General features: G+C 40.6%; 1 protein-coding gene across 1 annotated transcript in view; it reads right to left on the reverse strand.

The window, feature by feature from the left end:
* DIAPH3 (diaphanous related formin 3) overlaps window positions 1–16,211 on the reverse strand; it is a 503,867-nt gene extending 487,656 nt beyond the window's left edge. Inside the window, exon 1 of the mRNA XM_015536788.2 lies at window positions 15,949–16,211. Coding sequence (XP_015392274.2) covers window positions 15,949–16,125 — 177 coding nt within the window. The 5' untranslated portion in view covers window positions 16,126–16,211. The remainder of the gene's footprint in view (window positions 1–15,948) is intronic.
* Window positions 16,212–16,647: the final 436 nt, after the last annotated feature.

A 16,647-nucleotide genomic window follows, 5' to 3' on the forward strand; every position in this document is an offset into this window, starting at 1 on the left:
AAAAAAAAGGCTTTAACTGAGAAACCAGGACTCCCTAAGAACCCCATATAATACAGCCCACCCCATCATTACTACCACCACTGATTGAGCACTCTTCAAAATTATCAATACACCCTCAGGGGTTGTAATTATGGGGATAATTAGCCACTATCCCCATCTTGGAGATCAGAAAATTAGGAGTTACAGAAGTGATTTGCCAGAGTGAAATGTGGCCGGGCTGGAAATGGAACCTTGGTCACGATGACTCCAAAACCCAGACTGATTCCCCATCCCTTTTCTCAGTGCCCACCCCCCGCAACAACAGGACAGCTGCTGGTATCAGCTCGAGGGAGGAGGGCTTGACGTGGAAATGAAGCAGTTTCTGAAGCACAGATATTTAAAAATGAAATGTGAACGAGAAAAATGAGCATAATTCCAAGTGGATGATTATTAAGTGTTATAACACCAACAACAAAATGCTATCTTAAAAGTTCAGGTGGATGACGGGGCTCCTGAGTGGCTCGGTCAGTTGGGCGTCGGACTTCAGCTCCACATCGGGCTCTGTGCTGACAGCTCAGAGCCTGGAGCCTGCTTCGGATTCTGTGTCTCCCTCTCTCTCTGCCCCTAACCCACTCGCATTCTGTCTCTGCCTCTCTCAAAAATAAACATTAAAAAAAATTTTTTTTTTAAAGTTCAGGTGAATGAGCTCTCAGGAGCTGAGAGCAAGGGATTGTAATTTCTGTAAACTGACTAACACGAACAAGAATGTCTATTTTGTGAGGGAGTTTCCCCCTTTAGGTCCTAAAGTTGCTCTCTGAAGTGTATAATAGAGATTGAGTGAATAGGGGTTTTTTTTATTATTATTATTTCTAACACGTAGAATTTAAGCTGTAGGATGTACTACAAGCATTATAAACCATGCCCTCCCAATTCAGACTAAAACATAAACCACAAAAAATATCCATATCAAAAAAAAAACAAAAAACAAAAAACAAAAAACAGATCCACATCAAAAATTACAGGGTAATAGCTAATCAAAGAAAATTAAGGTTTTTTTAATGTTTGTTTGAGAGAGAAAGAGTGAGCAGGGGAAGGGGAAAGAGAGAGAGAGAGAGAGAGAGAGACAGAGACAGAGACAGAGACAGAGAATCTCAAGCAGACTTCCCACTCAGTATAGAGTCTGATGGGGTTGGGGGGGAGCTCGATCCCACGAACCACTAGATCATGACCTGAGCCAATCTCAAGAGGTAGATGCTTTACTGACTGAGTCACCCAGGTGCCCCAAAATGTTAGTTTTTTTTAATTACTGATGAAGTTTGAGCTCTTTATAATAACTACATCACCACTAAGTTTTCTTGCATTAATTTGATTACTACTTTTTGTACTATTCTCTAAATTGTTTCGTCAATGAACATGAGTCCAAAGGATGATTTTCATATTGCAAAGTTAACTTCTGAAAAACAAAAAAAGAGCACATTCCCAACTGTTACATGCAGTCCTAGTGTTATGCATAAAAGGTAGGTCATTTTACATTTCTTTTAGAAATATTAACCAAGCTGAATCTAGTTAGCATCTAAACTAACCAGACAATATGCTACACCTGGCACAGAAAGACCTATAAAACACGGCACCTGCCCTGAAGGAGGATACAATCCAGTAGGCTGTAGAGAAAAAAATAAATAAAGAGCCTGAGTCACTTATTTCCCCTTTCTGGTAATTCAGAAAATAATTTCACAAAAGCAACTGTCCTACAAGGGCTACATATACTAAAATACACAGGTTCCTCATCTTAATGCTTTTCTTTGCACTTATCCAAAGGCATCTAGAAAGGTAAATCCTTGAATGGTACAGAGCAGCCCAATACAGCACCAAAATTTGCACTGTGTCATATCACCACATAGTGAAATTCCAGCACATAGCATTCTGTGTCACAAGTTAGATTTTGAACACACCAATTTCTGCAGGCAAGACACAAGCTCAAGCAACTACAGCCTAAACTGCCCTTGGCAATCTTCCAGCAGTGCCAAAATTCAACACCCTCTACCAAGAGCCCAAGGATATTTGTAAAGAACTTCTAAAAGTACATCATTTCATGACAATAATCCCATAATTCAAGCACACCAATAAAACAAGTCAACAAGGATTATGGGGAAGTCCTCAGTTGATAGCCAGAGCCATGAGAAGGCACCCAATGATCCTAAAAACTTAGTGCAAATTATCAAGGACTGCAGATCTTGCAAAGGTGTGAAGGTAACCCTCCCCTATTTTTCTCTTCTGTTTGAAATATAATTGACATGTAACGTGTCAATGTAAGGTGTACGAAGTGTTGATTTCATACACTTAAATATTGCAATGATTACTGCCGTGGCGTTAGCTAATACCTCTATCACAGCACCTAATTGTCACTTATTTTTTGTACTGAAAACATTTAAGATGCAGTCTCTTAGCAATTTGGGGGTATATAATACAGTATTGTTGACTATAATCACTAAACGGTGCATTAAAGATCTAGAACTTACGTTTTACTTGGAAATTTGTAGTCTTTAACCTCTCCCGAATTCCCCCATCCTTCCCAATTCCTGGCCCCTGGTAACCACCATTCTGCTTTCTGTTTGTACAAGTTTGGCTTTTTTAGAGGCTACATTGTAAGTGTTATCATAGACTATCTGTCTTTCTCTTTCCAGCTTATCTCCCTAAGCATAATGTCATCAAAGTCCGTCCATGCTGTCACAAAAAGTAGGATTTCCTTCTTTCTCATGGCTGAAAAATATTCCAGTGTGTGTGCATACATATACTGCATCTTCTTTTATCCATTCATTTGTTGACACTTAGATTGTTTCCATATCTTGGCTATCGTGAATAATGCTACCATAAACGTGGGAGTGAAGATATCTCTTTGTGATCTTGATTTCATTTCCTTTGGATATATATCCTGTGGGACTGCTGAATTATATAGTCCTATTTACAATTTGTTGAGGAGGCTCCACAATGTTTTCCATCGTGGCGGCTCCAATTTACAGTGACCACAACAGGGCACAAGGGTTCCCTCTACATCCTCACCAACACTTGTTATCTCGTCTTCTTGATGACAACCATTCTATCAGGTGTGACCTCACACCTGTTTCTGTCATTGCTGATGTTGTTTTGCTCATAAACCTTTCACTAATGGTGGCATCAGAGGCTATGAAAGTACATCGTCTTTGCAGAATGAGATGTGCATGTTATCCAACAGGAATAACTCATCACATCACTGTAGGCAGTCTGACTTATAGGAGAAGACACTGAAGACCACGGGCAGACCCTTTAAAATGAATGTAGGTCAAAGTTTGTCATTGGCCACTAGTTTACACATGGCTAGTTAATTCAAATTAAGCCAAATTAAAAAGTCAGCTCATAGAGCTAGTGACTAGCAAACTGGACATAGCAGAACAGAATATTTATATCATCAAAGAAAGTTCTGAAAAACACTGATCTAAGTAGTAGTAAAAGCTAAAGAAATGGACAAGATCATGCTGAAAGGAAGTATAAACTGGAAGATGATGATCTGAGACAGTACTTGAGAACACTAATTTAAAAGGGTGCAAAGGGGACACCTGGGTGGCTCAGTGGGTTAAGCGTCCAACTCTTGACTTAGGCTTAGGTCATGATCTCACAGTTCGTGGGATTGAGCCCCACACTGGGCTCTGCACTGAGAGTGGAGCCTACTTGGGACTCTCTCTCTCCCTATCTCTCTGCCCCTCGCCTGATTGTGCGCTTGCTCTCCCGCACTCTCTCTCAAAAATAAACATTAAAAAAATGAAAATAAAAGGGTGCAAGGAGTGATGAGCAAAGATCAGAAGAGACAGATAATCAGCATTATCAGTGCTAATAGTGTGAAGAAGATGAAATTTGAAAAATCAGCCACCAAGTTGGCAATTGTCGATCTGCCAAAGCAATTTTAGTGGAATGAACAGAAGCAAAGGCAAGGTTGAGAAACCAATGGGAGGTGGCTTCCTTCCTCAATGAGCGCTCTCCACCCTTTGCCAATGCCATCATAATAGTAGAAAAAGGTAAGAGCTGTTTAGTACTTATGTGTTAACCCCCATTCTAACACACTGAATCATATCTAATATATAACATAGGTACTAATGTTCCCATTTTATAGATGAAGAAACAAACAGAGAAAAACACAGTAATTTTCCAAGGTCACACGGCTATCAAATACAGAGCCAGGATTCAAACTCAGGTGAATTTCAGAGCCTGAGTCCTTCAAGATTACACAAAATGGACTCCTCAATAACACTTCCCCCATTGGTTCACACTTCTCTTCATACCAGACTGAATATTAGCCTTTTAAAGTCAAGGAATAAACTGTAACTACCTGTGCCATACGGTATAAAGAACATTCAAATATTTACTGAACAAATGAAAAGAACTAATTGACAGAATTTGGCAACAAGGGAAGGAAGCAGAGCATCGATCTTATTCGGCAGGGGAAAAGAGGTCAAGGGAAAGTTGGAGAGGGAGGCGGTTTGGTTTTGCTTCTGCTTTTTCTTTTATAATGGAAGACGCTGGAACATTCTTAGAGAATGCAACCTCTAAGGAGTGAAACATACCTAATGGAACAGGACTGGGGCAAGAACGGCGGTAAAGGGATTAACCTTGAACAGGAACACAGACATTTCTTCTGTGGATATTGGGGGGGAGAGGAGGAAGAGTTGCAGATATAGAAGATTACAGGTGCAGACAGCAGGAAATTGAGCAAGTTCAAGCAAAATGTCCTTTATTTTCTCTCTGAAGAGGGTGTCAAGGTGAGTGCTAAGAGTCAGGGGTAACCATCTCTAAGATCTTTTAAGGGAACGCTGTGGAATGTTCCCGTATGGATACAAGTGGGTATTTTACACACACACACAGAATATCATTAAAGGATACAAAAGAAAATAATAGAAGTCACCGTGGCCTCTGTACGGGAAAAAGCTGAATTGGTCGCCTGGGATGTAAGGAAGTCTCAGTGAATCTCACTCTGTAATCTTAAATTCATGGGCTTTTTAAGAAGTGCACACACTACTTTTTCAGTTTAAAAAAACTATTTACAACAAAAAAAGGATCAGGCCCATAGTGAAGGAAAGAGAGTGATGATAATGGTTTAGCATAAAAATCAAGAGAAATGGAAAAGAAGGTAACCAAAGAGCTAGTTCAAAGCCAGGACTCTGGAGTTAGACTGCGTGTGCCGATATCCATCGCTCCCTATTCCCAGCTGTGGCACCTCAGGAAAGTCCCCAGAGCCCTCCTCCTGTGCCTCAGTTCCATCAGGTCCAACACAAGGGTGCTGAGAGTGCCCACTTCAAAGCAGTGAATTAGGATTAAGTGATTAAAATCGTGCCCAGCCCACTGTGAGAGCTGAATAAATGTAGCTATTGTGATGATGATGATTATTGAGCAGCTTTCAGGACCCAGCTAATCAACGGGGCCCAGAGACACTGAATGTTAGGGAATCAGTTCACAGAGCTGGGAAGGTTTCCACCCTGATGCAGCGGCCCAGTGAAGACACAGAGAGCCTGTCAGGTTGCTCTAGGCTTGGAGATCTGAGGCACAGAACAAGGAAGTCAGAGGCCTTATTATTTATTTACATTCTACCCTACCTCGGGTTTGAGGAGGCAAGGAATGTGAAGGCATCCTAGTTCAAAAGGAGGTCCAGGGTTACTTTTAAGGAGTGTGGCTACAGTGTGGAGCAAATGTCAGCGGGAAGCTGACAGAGAAAGAAAGAGAGGCAAGGTCATGGGGCTGGAGATCTAGATGAAACAGAAAGGGGGTGGGGGGGATATGTCCAGGACCCAAACCTCCTGGTGTGTTCCCCACCACAATTAAGGTCAAGTTGGGTCTCTGGACACAAAGCAGGTGTCCAACAGGAGCGTAGGGAAAAAGGGAGGTGAGAAGCTAAAAAGAATGGTCAAAATGCTGCTGATAACTGACATCCTGTCACATGTCCTTCAAAATGACCAGCCCTAGAGAATTCAGTCCTACAGATGAGATTCCCCTACTTTGGTATCTGAGAAAAAATCAAAAGAGTAAAACTCATAATAGCTGTCATGTATTAACTGCTAGGCACTGTGCCCAAACTACTGTAACACGCATTACCTCAAGCAATCCTTACAACAATCTGTAAGTGGACATACTGTCATCATCTAATCCATTTCACAGATAGGAAAACTGAGGCACAGAAGCTAATTAATTTGCCCAAGGATACACAGCCATATTTGAATCCAGTGAATCCATCCTGAGCCCTTTTTACCACCATAGGGCTCTAAAGCCACATTGCCAGGCCCCCAAAGGAGCCCAAATTGGCAGGCCCAGTTCTCCAATGACCCAGATTTGTTTCTGGTAACCTTTATCTGCCCTTGCCCACCACCACTGAAATCTTTTATAAAAAGAAATAGACATTTAGGGTATATCAATAACATTTCAATTTGAGTTAATCATGACTAGATTAATGAACCAGGTGGTGTAAGGTTACAAGAGTAGTTCTGCATAGATTTCCAATTAGCAAAGCATCACAAACCTACTGGAGTAAGCTCAAGCCTATGCCAAGCATTACAGAGAGGAAGAGTGACTTCCAAAAGCTCACAAACACATGTGTAAAGTAAATGAAAGCAGATTCAAGATAACATATCAATAACAGCAAAATAATACCCTCAGAAGAGAGGCTGACTGAAGTTAGAGCATGGTGCTAATTGGAGACCATCACCTTCTACGAAGAGATGAAACTGTCACATTGAATTTCTGATTGCAGATTAAATGCATTCTGTTTTTCATGTTCATTTCTCAGACTGTCAAATTTTTCATTAGAAATGAATTATAATTGTCCTTATAAATTGCATTCTACCCAAGGATTTGATCCACAAAACAATTTAATACTACAGAACAGTCCATAATTAATGTCACCAATTCGTAAATCCTAGTTAAAAACTGAATGCTGCATAGTTTCATTTTATGATGCCCAAATAAACAACCCACCTCAGAAAAATGCAGCAATTACAGGATAAACTCCCACATCCTGGGAAGATACTTTATAATAAAATAAGCCTTATAAATGCACTATTATGGATCTTACAATTAGACTAACCCATGTATCTTACTAAGAGTTTCAAGAAATTCTACATCATAACTCCAAAAGAAGCATGTACTTTTCTTTTTTAACTTCCAGAATAACCTAGAATTAGCAATAATATCCTTGGAGAGTTGAACAGGTATTTAGCCATCTTTAACCCATGAAGGTCCCTCATGAAATAAACAAAAAGCCCTGTAAGCCCTTTACCTCAAGAAAATAAAGAGCAAAGATTACAAGGAGATATTGATAGGAAGGGAGAAAACAGACATTTTAATAGGATTTATACAGTTTCATTTCTGAAGCTTATTGGAGAGTACATCGTGTTTTATATACCTCTTTTGTATGATTTTATATATATATTATTATATGAATATATATTGTATTGTAATATTGTATTGTATTGTAATATATTGTATTATTATATGACTACATATATATATTATTGAGAGTAAACATTTCCTTTGAAGTTAAAATATATATATATATGTGTATATATATATATATATATGTATATATATATATATTTTTTTTTTTTTTTTTTTTTTTTACCCTCAGTAAATTATTTAGAAGTAAACTGTTTTGGGGCACCTGGGTAGCTCAGTCAGTTAAGCATCCGACTTTGGCTCAGTCATGATCTCAGGGTTCATGAGTTGGAGCCTGCATCAGGCTTTTTGCTGACAGTAGGGATCCGGCTTTGGATCCTCTGTCCCCCTCTCTCTGCCCCTCTCCCGCTTGTATGCTCTCTGTCTCACACAGGCGCGCGCGCTCGCTCTCTCTCTCTCTCTCTCTGAAAAATAAACACTTAAAAAAAGAGAAGTAAACTGTTATGAAGCATATTGTAAACATCCTTCACAACTGATAAACATTTACTAGTTACTTCTAGCTCATCACTAGTGAAAAACTAAAGGTACAAAAACCTTGGCCTGGTTCAAGTACTCTAACTTCTTGACTTACGTCAGCTCTTGGATTCCTCAAGCCAAGGTCTACAGTTCTCTTCACAGACTCTCCAGGTCCATTAGACTTTTTAAATTTTGTATTCTTCCAAGATTATCTTAAACATTTGAAGTAAAAGAAGCATAATCTGGACAATCTGAATGGCCACTCAACGACCATGCTCCTTCCACCAGGCACTTCTGGTACCCACACTGCTATGTGTGTGTACTACCACAGGGCAATAGAAGAAGCCAAACAACATCAATCATGCTACATAGGTTTTCACAATCTCCCCTACATAGGAGGAATTAAGTTGTCCATAACTCCAAAATGACACTATTCAAGGAACCACATATTTAGAGCTATGGCAAGTTAAATTTCAAGAGAAAAACGAATATAGATGCTGGTGGGCTTGGGTCCGATTCTTTCTGCCCTGTTTCAACAGCTTCATACAACTTACTAGAAAATATGTACATATGGCTCTATTTTTTTTTGATTTATGTATTTTTTTTATCATAAACAAGTTTATAAGAGTTCACCATTTCACTCGGAGCCTCAAGTTAAGATCTTGTGAAAGAGACAGTGATGTCAGATGACGGGTCTCTACTCAGTGTGGGGCTGAGTCTTTGGATTTATCACTGTACTTTGCTTCCTCAGCCTCTGGGATTCCATTTCCATCCAAGACTCTAGCAGGCAAAAAGGAAAACAGCAAGCCATACACATATCTTTCCACTATTAAATCCAACACTGATGACTTAATTTCAGCGAAACATCATCATTAATCACATTAAATTAATGTTGTTGTTCATTTGAATTTTATTGGTTTTATAGTTTTGTTTTTGGTTTTATATGTAAATCTGTTTGAGTTTTATAGTTGTAAAAGCGCCATAAGCATAAGGAGTTATATTTTTAGTTTTATATCTATACATATATAAGCAACATTATTTTTATTATCATTCAAGTCCACATTGGAGTAGCACAAGGATTTTTTTCTAAGTTTGAGGTTGTTTCCTTTGTAGGTTTCTTTTCTAAGTTTCATCTGCACGCAGATGTCAGAGTTTCATGATCCGCATTTTACACATAAAACCATAACCCCCTCCCCTCCGAAAGCTTCAGCAATTTGCTCTGACCATTCAGCCATCACAATCAGAAGTCTGCATCAACCCGAATGGCACCTGGCATGCCGGGATAAGAACTGAGAATGGGACGACTCCGCCTCCACCACACTATGAGGAAAAAGCCTGACCCCGTTAGGAGTTTCCAGCATAGGAAAGTAATTCAAATATCCAGCGTAATATCCCCAACGCCCTACGATCTAGAAAAAGATTGTACTACTGCTAGTACTGCTAACGATGACAGCAGCAACAATCCTATAAACGGCAAATATTTGCGTAGCAGTTACATTGAGCCAGGTACTATTCTAGGTCCATCAGGCAGTAACCTTTAATCCTCCCAACAATCCTATTTTGCACCTGAGGCGACGGAGGCATGGAGAGAAGTAACTTGCCCAAGTAATGCATCATATAGCTAGGATCCAAACTCTAAAAGCGGTCCGGGTCCCTGCTCATAAATGCTATTCACGGTGCCTTTTCTATAAAAAGCTGTACAAAAGGATAGCAGTGGATCTTTTTGAAGAATCAAATCTATGACAAGCATTTCCGAACAGTTTTCATTAATTAGCTAGTAACTGAAATATTCCAGCACCAAAACTTAACTTATTGAAACTCTCAAATCCTCCCCTAAGTTAATAACGATTATTTGATTTGCTATTTGAGAAAATTACTCCCGACGGGAAGGTATTTCAATGCCACCCTGCTGCTACTTCGAGAAAAGTTACCTTTGTAGATCCTGTTCAAAGAAAGCTCATGCTTTGATCCTTAATATCCCATGAAGTAAAAGGTTACGCTTAATCTATATTTTATAGACCTAAAAGTCAAATTAGTTTCTGGGATAAACAAGCAGAGTGTGACAGTAAGCATATTCTGTGGCGTTCACGACATGCCTAGCTTGGAGGATACTATGTGCTGAGTTAAAGACAATTACATTCGGATAATACATAGCAGTTTTGTCTTGTATTATTCTGCAAGCATAAACAAGTTATACACATGTTAATTTACATTCTATATAAAAAGCCAATTTTAAATCCAATTTATAAGGCAATAAATATATAAAGATTCTAGGACACAGCAATAAAGTTATGCCATAAAGTAGAGTTAATTCACGACAACAATAATAAAAGCATGACAAATTTTAGCATTCTACCAACTGCACAAAGGTGTTTCAGGTAACATCTGTTCAGAAGCAATTGCTACAAGACAGACTAGATGCGATGCAAGGTTTCACAGTGTAATAAATGTATGTCAGTTTGCTTGCTTCGTAATTAAAGACATGAGTCTTTGAAAAAAAGCAATTAAGCCTTGCTCTAAATCTGAGACAATTATCCCTACTCCCACCCCTTTTTACCCACCAAAAAAAAAAAAAAAAAAAAAAGATCCAGAGTGATCCAGAAGTAATAACTACCATATATCATCTATTTTCAGCAGCTAAACATACTCCCAAAAGCCACTTTATATATTTTGGTAGCTTTTGATAAATTATATATTAACCAACAGAGAAAACTTCTTTTCCTCTGTCAGGAAAAAAACAAAAGTCTGGGACAATTCAGGCAATTTACTTAAAAGACTGGCCTGAAGAAAATAAATGATCTTACCTTATGAAGGTTTCAGTGTCAGATGGGTTAGCTGGAATTTTGACATAACACTCAAGTGCCCAAATAAGAACACTGCCTCCGATTCTTGACAATTTAACTCTAATACAACTGAAAGTATCACTTTAGCTGAGGACACAATGAAGAAATAAATTCAAAAGGCACACAAAAATAATTCCACATTTTTCTCAGCTTTCCAGCAACTTCGAAAATGAGGCAGCAGAACAAGTTGGAATCAAGTTCTAGCTGCTGTTCCAGAGGACCAAACTGTTATCTTATATCCCCCCAAATCACGGTCCAAAAGAAAATGTTACCAAAAGGAAGACATTTAGGTCAATCTGACAATTCTCCTAAAATACACATGGATGAACTGGTAAACCAAACCTTTTAACATGGTCACCCTCGTAACTACACCTGTTGTGTTCATTTCCTGTGGCTGCCAAAACAAATTCCTACAAACTTAATGGCTCAGAACAAAAATGTATTCTCTCAGTGCTGGAAGCCTAAAGTCAGAAATCAGTTTCACTGGGCTCCAACCAAGGTGTTAGCAGTACCGCTCTCCCTCGGAAGCTCTAGAGGAAACCAGTTCTTTTCTTCTTCTGGTTTCTTAGGGCTGACAGCATTCGCTGGCTTGTGGCTGCACCACTAACCTCTGCCTTTGAGTCACATCACATTCTCCTCTTCTGTAGTCAAATTTCCGCCTGCCTCCCTCTTACAAGGACACCTATGTTTGTTTGCATGTAGGGCCCAGCCCGGTAATCCAGAGTAATCTCCCCATTTTAAAACCCTTAATTTAAAAATCTTTTTGTTGCAATGGCAGGCAACATTCACAGGTTTCAGGGATTAAGACCTGGTTATCTTCTATGGGGGGGGGGGGGGGGGGTCATTTTTCAGCCTGCCACAGCTGCCCCCAAATGAACCCAAAGCCAAGAGGTGGCCATGCACTAATCCCATCATGCCTACTCCAATTTCAGTTCCACTCAAGTTCCCAGTACAACAGATAATAGTTCTCCCACTGGATTCCTCCTGCCACCTCACAACCTGCCCGTGATCAGGAAATCACTAATTCTGTACTCATTAAAGGTATTACTATTTTTAATGGCTCTTGAGTGAGATAAGTAGTAAAGGTTAAAATTCCCAACAGCACAGAAGAGCAATACAGGACAGTGACTAAGAATGTAGGAGACAGCTTGCCAAGGTTCAAATCCTGTCCTCAGCAACAGGCAGTTGTGTGACCTAAGGCAATTCAACCTCTGCATTTTGCTTTTTCCATCCAGCAAACAAGACTAATAATACCACACACCTCATAGGGTTGTTGTAAGGGTTAAAGGAGTTGATATACATATATATGGTGCATATATATGTATATACACACACACACACACACACGTATGGTACCTAGAACAGAGCTTCGTTCATTTATTAAAGTAACTGTTATTAGTAATGATGTCCAAAATGGTAGACACATATATATTACTGAACAGGGTGAAATATCTCTCACAACCAAAATTGAAGGTACAGTAATGACATAATTAAACAATAATGAACAATCTGTTCAATGGAAAGTATAAGATTAGATGCAAGATTTACACCAAAGTCTGTAACAACTCTTAAAGGATATTCCTAATTAAAAAGAAGAGTCACTCTGCCAACTGGGACCACCAAACATACAGGCCTCCTGTCAAAACATTGACCCATGGCTTCTCCAGAAGCCACACATCCTGCTCTCAACACAGATATGGGGGCCACCACCTTGTGCACTGTGTGTTCGTAAGAGTAGGACTGAAGCACCCAGCGTCAAGTAGGGCAACTGTTTTGTTCTGTTCTACAAGGGAAACAGGACTCAGGCTCAGGTACTATGAGTGTGACCTATGGCAGGACAAAACTTCATGATCCTACTGAACTCTATCTACCTTCACAAAGCCTTCATCCAGGTACCTGCCTTGGCCTGCCAATCTCCTATGGTTTCATCCTGTCCCCAATTACTAGCCTCAGCATCTCAATACTCACTGCTTACCATATTTTCTACTGAAATCAAGTCGGTTAGTTCACGAGCAGCCCCAAAGTAGTGGATTTCTTGTGTGGCCAAACTGTCCTACACTCACAACAGATAAATTTCTGTTTACACAGATCTATGGGGAGAAATTCTATACTACAAACTTTTATACACAAGGCAACAGTACCTTGAGACTCGCGACTAAACACACAGTAGAAAACAAGCACTGGTCTGCTTTACCAGGGCCTAAAGTAAACCAAGATTTCAGTGGGCCCCAGAGCTCATGCCTTCCAACCCAAGAACAGAGCAAGTGGCCAATTTACCACTCAGTTCTACTACCAGCTTGCAGCTTTGTGGAATGTGCCAAACACCTATATTATCGCTTTTCCTGTCATATCACCAAACTCTGTTGCTTGTTCCAGTCAAAAGCAGCTGCCCCCAGCAACTCAAGCAAAAGCCAAGAAGTGCCTTGACATCTAGTAGTACAGCAAACTGAACTACAGAACGGTCACTTGTAGAGGCATTGCTAAGATCTCATGAGGAAGGATGGTCTCCATCCTCAAAACAAGAGTTACTAGGGTGAGACTGAGAACAGGTGTGAAATGGGTTGACTGGGAAGAGCTACTCAGAAGGCAGCCTTCAGCCTGGCATACTGAGACACAGGCCAGGAACAGAGTTAGGGTTGTTAAAGCCCCCTAAGAGTCCTACTTCAGGTAGAGGTGATCCCAAATCAGTGGCACTCTGAGAAAAGCATCGCCCATAATGCCTCTTGGAAGATAGGCTAAGATAAAGCAATGAGCTTACAAGCATGGGAAGAGAGAGTAGTAAGCCATCAGGTGCAATCAATGTAGATAGTCCAAAAAGTGCACATAACAGAACTATCAAATAAAGAATAAAAAGAGTCACATAGCAAATGACTTTGATCAACACAGCGGTTAGAAGCGCTAGTCCTCACACAGCCAAAAATTCATGTATAACTTGTGACTCCCGAAAAACTTAACTACCAATAGCCTTCTGTTGACTGGAAGCCTTACTGATAACCAATTAAGGCATATTTCGTATGTTATATTATATACTGTATTCCTAAACAAAGCTAGAGAAAAGAAAATGTTATTAAGAAAACAGTAAGAAAAAACAGATTTCCAGTACTGTACTGTAATAAATCCATGCATTAAGTTGACCTGTGCAGTTTAAACCCATGTTGTTCAACAGGCAACTGTAATTGCTAAACTTAAATATTCCAAGCAAGTTAAATTAAATATCCAAGCAAGTTAAATATTCCAAGCAAGTTATCTCTGATAACAGAATTAGTGAAATGGAAAATATAGCTAAAGAAACTATAAGTATCTAAATTAGTTTCAGGGATTACAAACAGTCCAAATTACCTCTAAATTAATTATGAAGACATGATTCAAATCAGACTCCTATCTAAAAACAAACACTGGGTGCATCTGGGTGGCTCAGCACAGAGCCTGCTTTGGATCCTCTGTCCCCCTCTCACTCATGTGCTCTCTCTCCCTCTCAAAAATAAATAAACATTAAAAAAAATAAAAAATAAAAACAAACACTGTATTTTTAGATATGTTTATTAACTTTAAAGCTTCAAAGTATTGCTTTTAGAGATCTTTTCATCTTTACAATAACCCTTTTAGCATACTTAAGAGTGGCACCTGGGTGGCTCAGTCAGTTAAGGGTCTGACTTTGGCTCAGGTCATGATCTCACTGTATTTGAGTTCGAGCTGCGAGCTGCGTGGACGGCTTGGAGCCTACTTCAGATTTTGTGTCTCCTCCTCTTTCCCCTCCCCGCTCACGCTCTCTCTCTCAAAAATAAATAAAAATTTAAAAAATATAAAAACAACATACTTAAGAAATGAAAAACTAGAGCTAGAGAAGAGCTAGAATCCAAATCATGTAGATACATCCTTCAATGAAACTAAACCTAAATATTAATTATTTCACTTCTGTTTTCATAACCTCCTTGCTGGAAGTCACAGAAAATCCAAACGAAAATCCAAAATACCTCATGTATTCTGGAGCATAGAAGAAACAAAATGGAATGACATCATTAACCCAAACAAAAGACTCTAAAAGGAAGAAAAGTCATTGCCCCAGGATTCTTCTCATATTGGCTAGAATCCTGCCTCGCCAATTTAACTCTATCCTATTTGTTCCTCAACTCTACCAACAAAACAATCAACAACATAGTTGACCCTCCTGCAAATTCTGCCAGTCCTATGGCCCTCTTGCTACTTAATTTAGAAAAATTAATCCATGTTGTCCCTCATTTTCAGTATTCTGATACATCTCATAGCTCTGCTCCCAGTTTTATTTAACCATTACTTTTAATTGTTAGCAACTCACTCCTGCTCCACAAATGTCTATTCCCTTAAGGTATGTATCCTGACTTAAATTCCTAACGAGATTTATTTGTTCACAGAAGGCACATGCTGTGTTGTATAACTGTGCCTAAAACTGAAAAAGTTATATTCCATAACTCCATATTCCTAATTAAATGCAGGGGTCAAATATTAAATTCTCAATTGTTAGATTTACCCCAAATCTATTAACCTTCTGTGATTTATTTACACACATTTTTACAAAGCAGTCATCACTGCCTATTCTTTCACTAGTGGACACCAACAAAAAGATTCACAAACCGCTGATCATGGCATCTCCCTTGGGTGTTAAAGTGAGTAAGAGAAGCAACCAGAATAGCGAGTTTCTTTCCAATATAAACAAAACATTCCTTAGCAGTGACTACATAGCCCGCCAAGTTTTAAAACCTGCTGTTTCTCCTTGGAAAATTACAGCAGAAAAAGAAATGCTACCCCCTAAAAGTTCACTTTGCTATGTCTCATACCCTCGGAAGCCAGAAGGGTGGGGAGAAGTTCGACTCAAAAAAATGCAAGGTTCACCTAGGTGACGTCAATACATTCACATTTGAACTGCTTTTCATGTCAGCCAGAACAAATGTGGGGCAACACAGTGACCAGTGAGTGTATTTGGCAGTGGGTCCAAACAGAACTGGACCCTGTCGTCGTAAATCTATTAGGAGACTGGAAGCTTTAGCAATCTAGAACAAAATGTAGCCCCCGACCCATTCCCGTTTACACCGTGGACCCACCCACCCACCCACTCGGCTGTCAGCCAAGTCAGAGTTTCATGAAACTGAAGGATCCTGGGACCTGAGCCGCAGCCCTTCGGCCCTGCAGGAGCTGCCCCACCAAAACTCCAGGCGAAACTTACAAACTTGGGGCGTTTCTCTCCAGGTTCCTCCGCGCCGCTGGGCGGAGGGTGCTGAGGGCCCTTCCGGCCCGGCATCTTGCTTTCCCGGCAGCTACGGAGCGAGGCTGAGGAAGGGTAGGGGGCCCCGGCGGCCGAGCCCTGCTTCGGGTGGTGCAGCCGAGGCCGGTGCCGATCCATCTTTCTGCGCAGCTCTCGGGGACGGAAAGAAGGCGGCTGAAATGCAAGCCACAAGCCGTGAGCGCGGGAATCTGCGGCGGATTAGCCTTCCCGGTTCCGCCGCCAGCCGTGCCGGCCCAGCTCAGCCCAACTGCTGCTGCCGGGGCCGCAGCCAACACATCCGAAAACTCCCGCCACGGCTGACGGCTCGGGACCCGCCAATCACGCGCCGCTTCGTCAAAGACATTCCCGGGATCCGCCTTTTCCGGGCAGAGCGAAACATGATTGGCTGTGCCGCCCGTTCATTTCGCCACTCAACCGTGGCAGCTACCTTAAGGGCAAGGGCGGGATTAGGTCGCGAAAGCGCGGAAAACCTATTAGGAAGTTACCTGTCCGGGTTTATTTGGAATTTGGAGAACCGGCTCCTGCTAAGCTGAAAGGCAAGCGAGACCCTCTGCATCACCATTCGAGCAGCGTTGGAATGTGAAATCATCTGCCAACCCTCTCTTGCCCCACTCGGGACGCCCTGGTGCGATGGCCACT

Source organism: Panthera tigris, chromosome A1 (assembly GCF_018350195.1).
Source record: "Panthera tigris isolate Pti1 chromosome A1, P.tigris_Pti1_mat1.1, whole genome shotgun sequence".
Taxonomy (NCBI): Eukaryota; Metazoa; Chordata; class Mammalia; order Carnivora; family Felidae; genus Panthera; species Panthera tigris.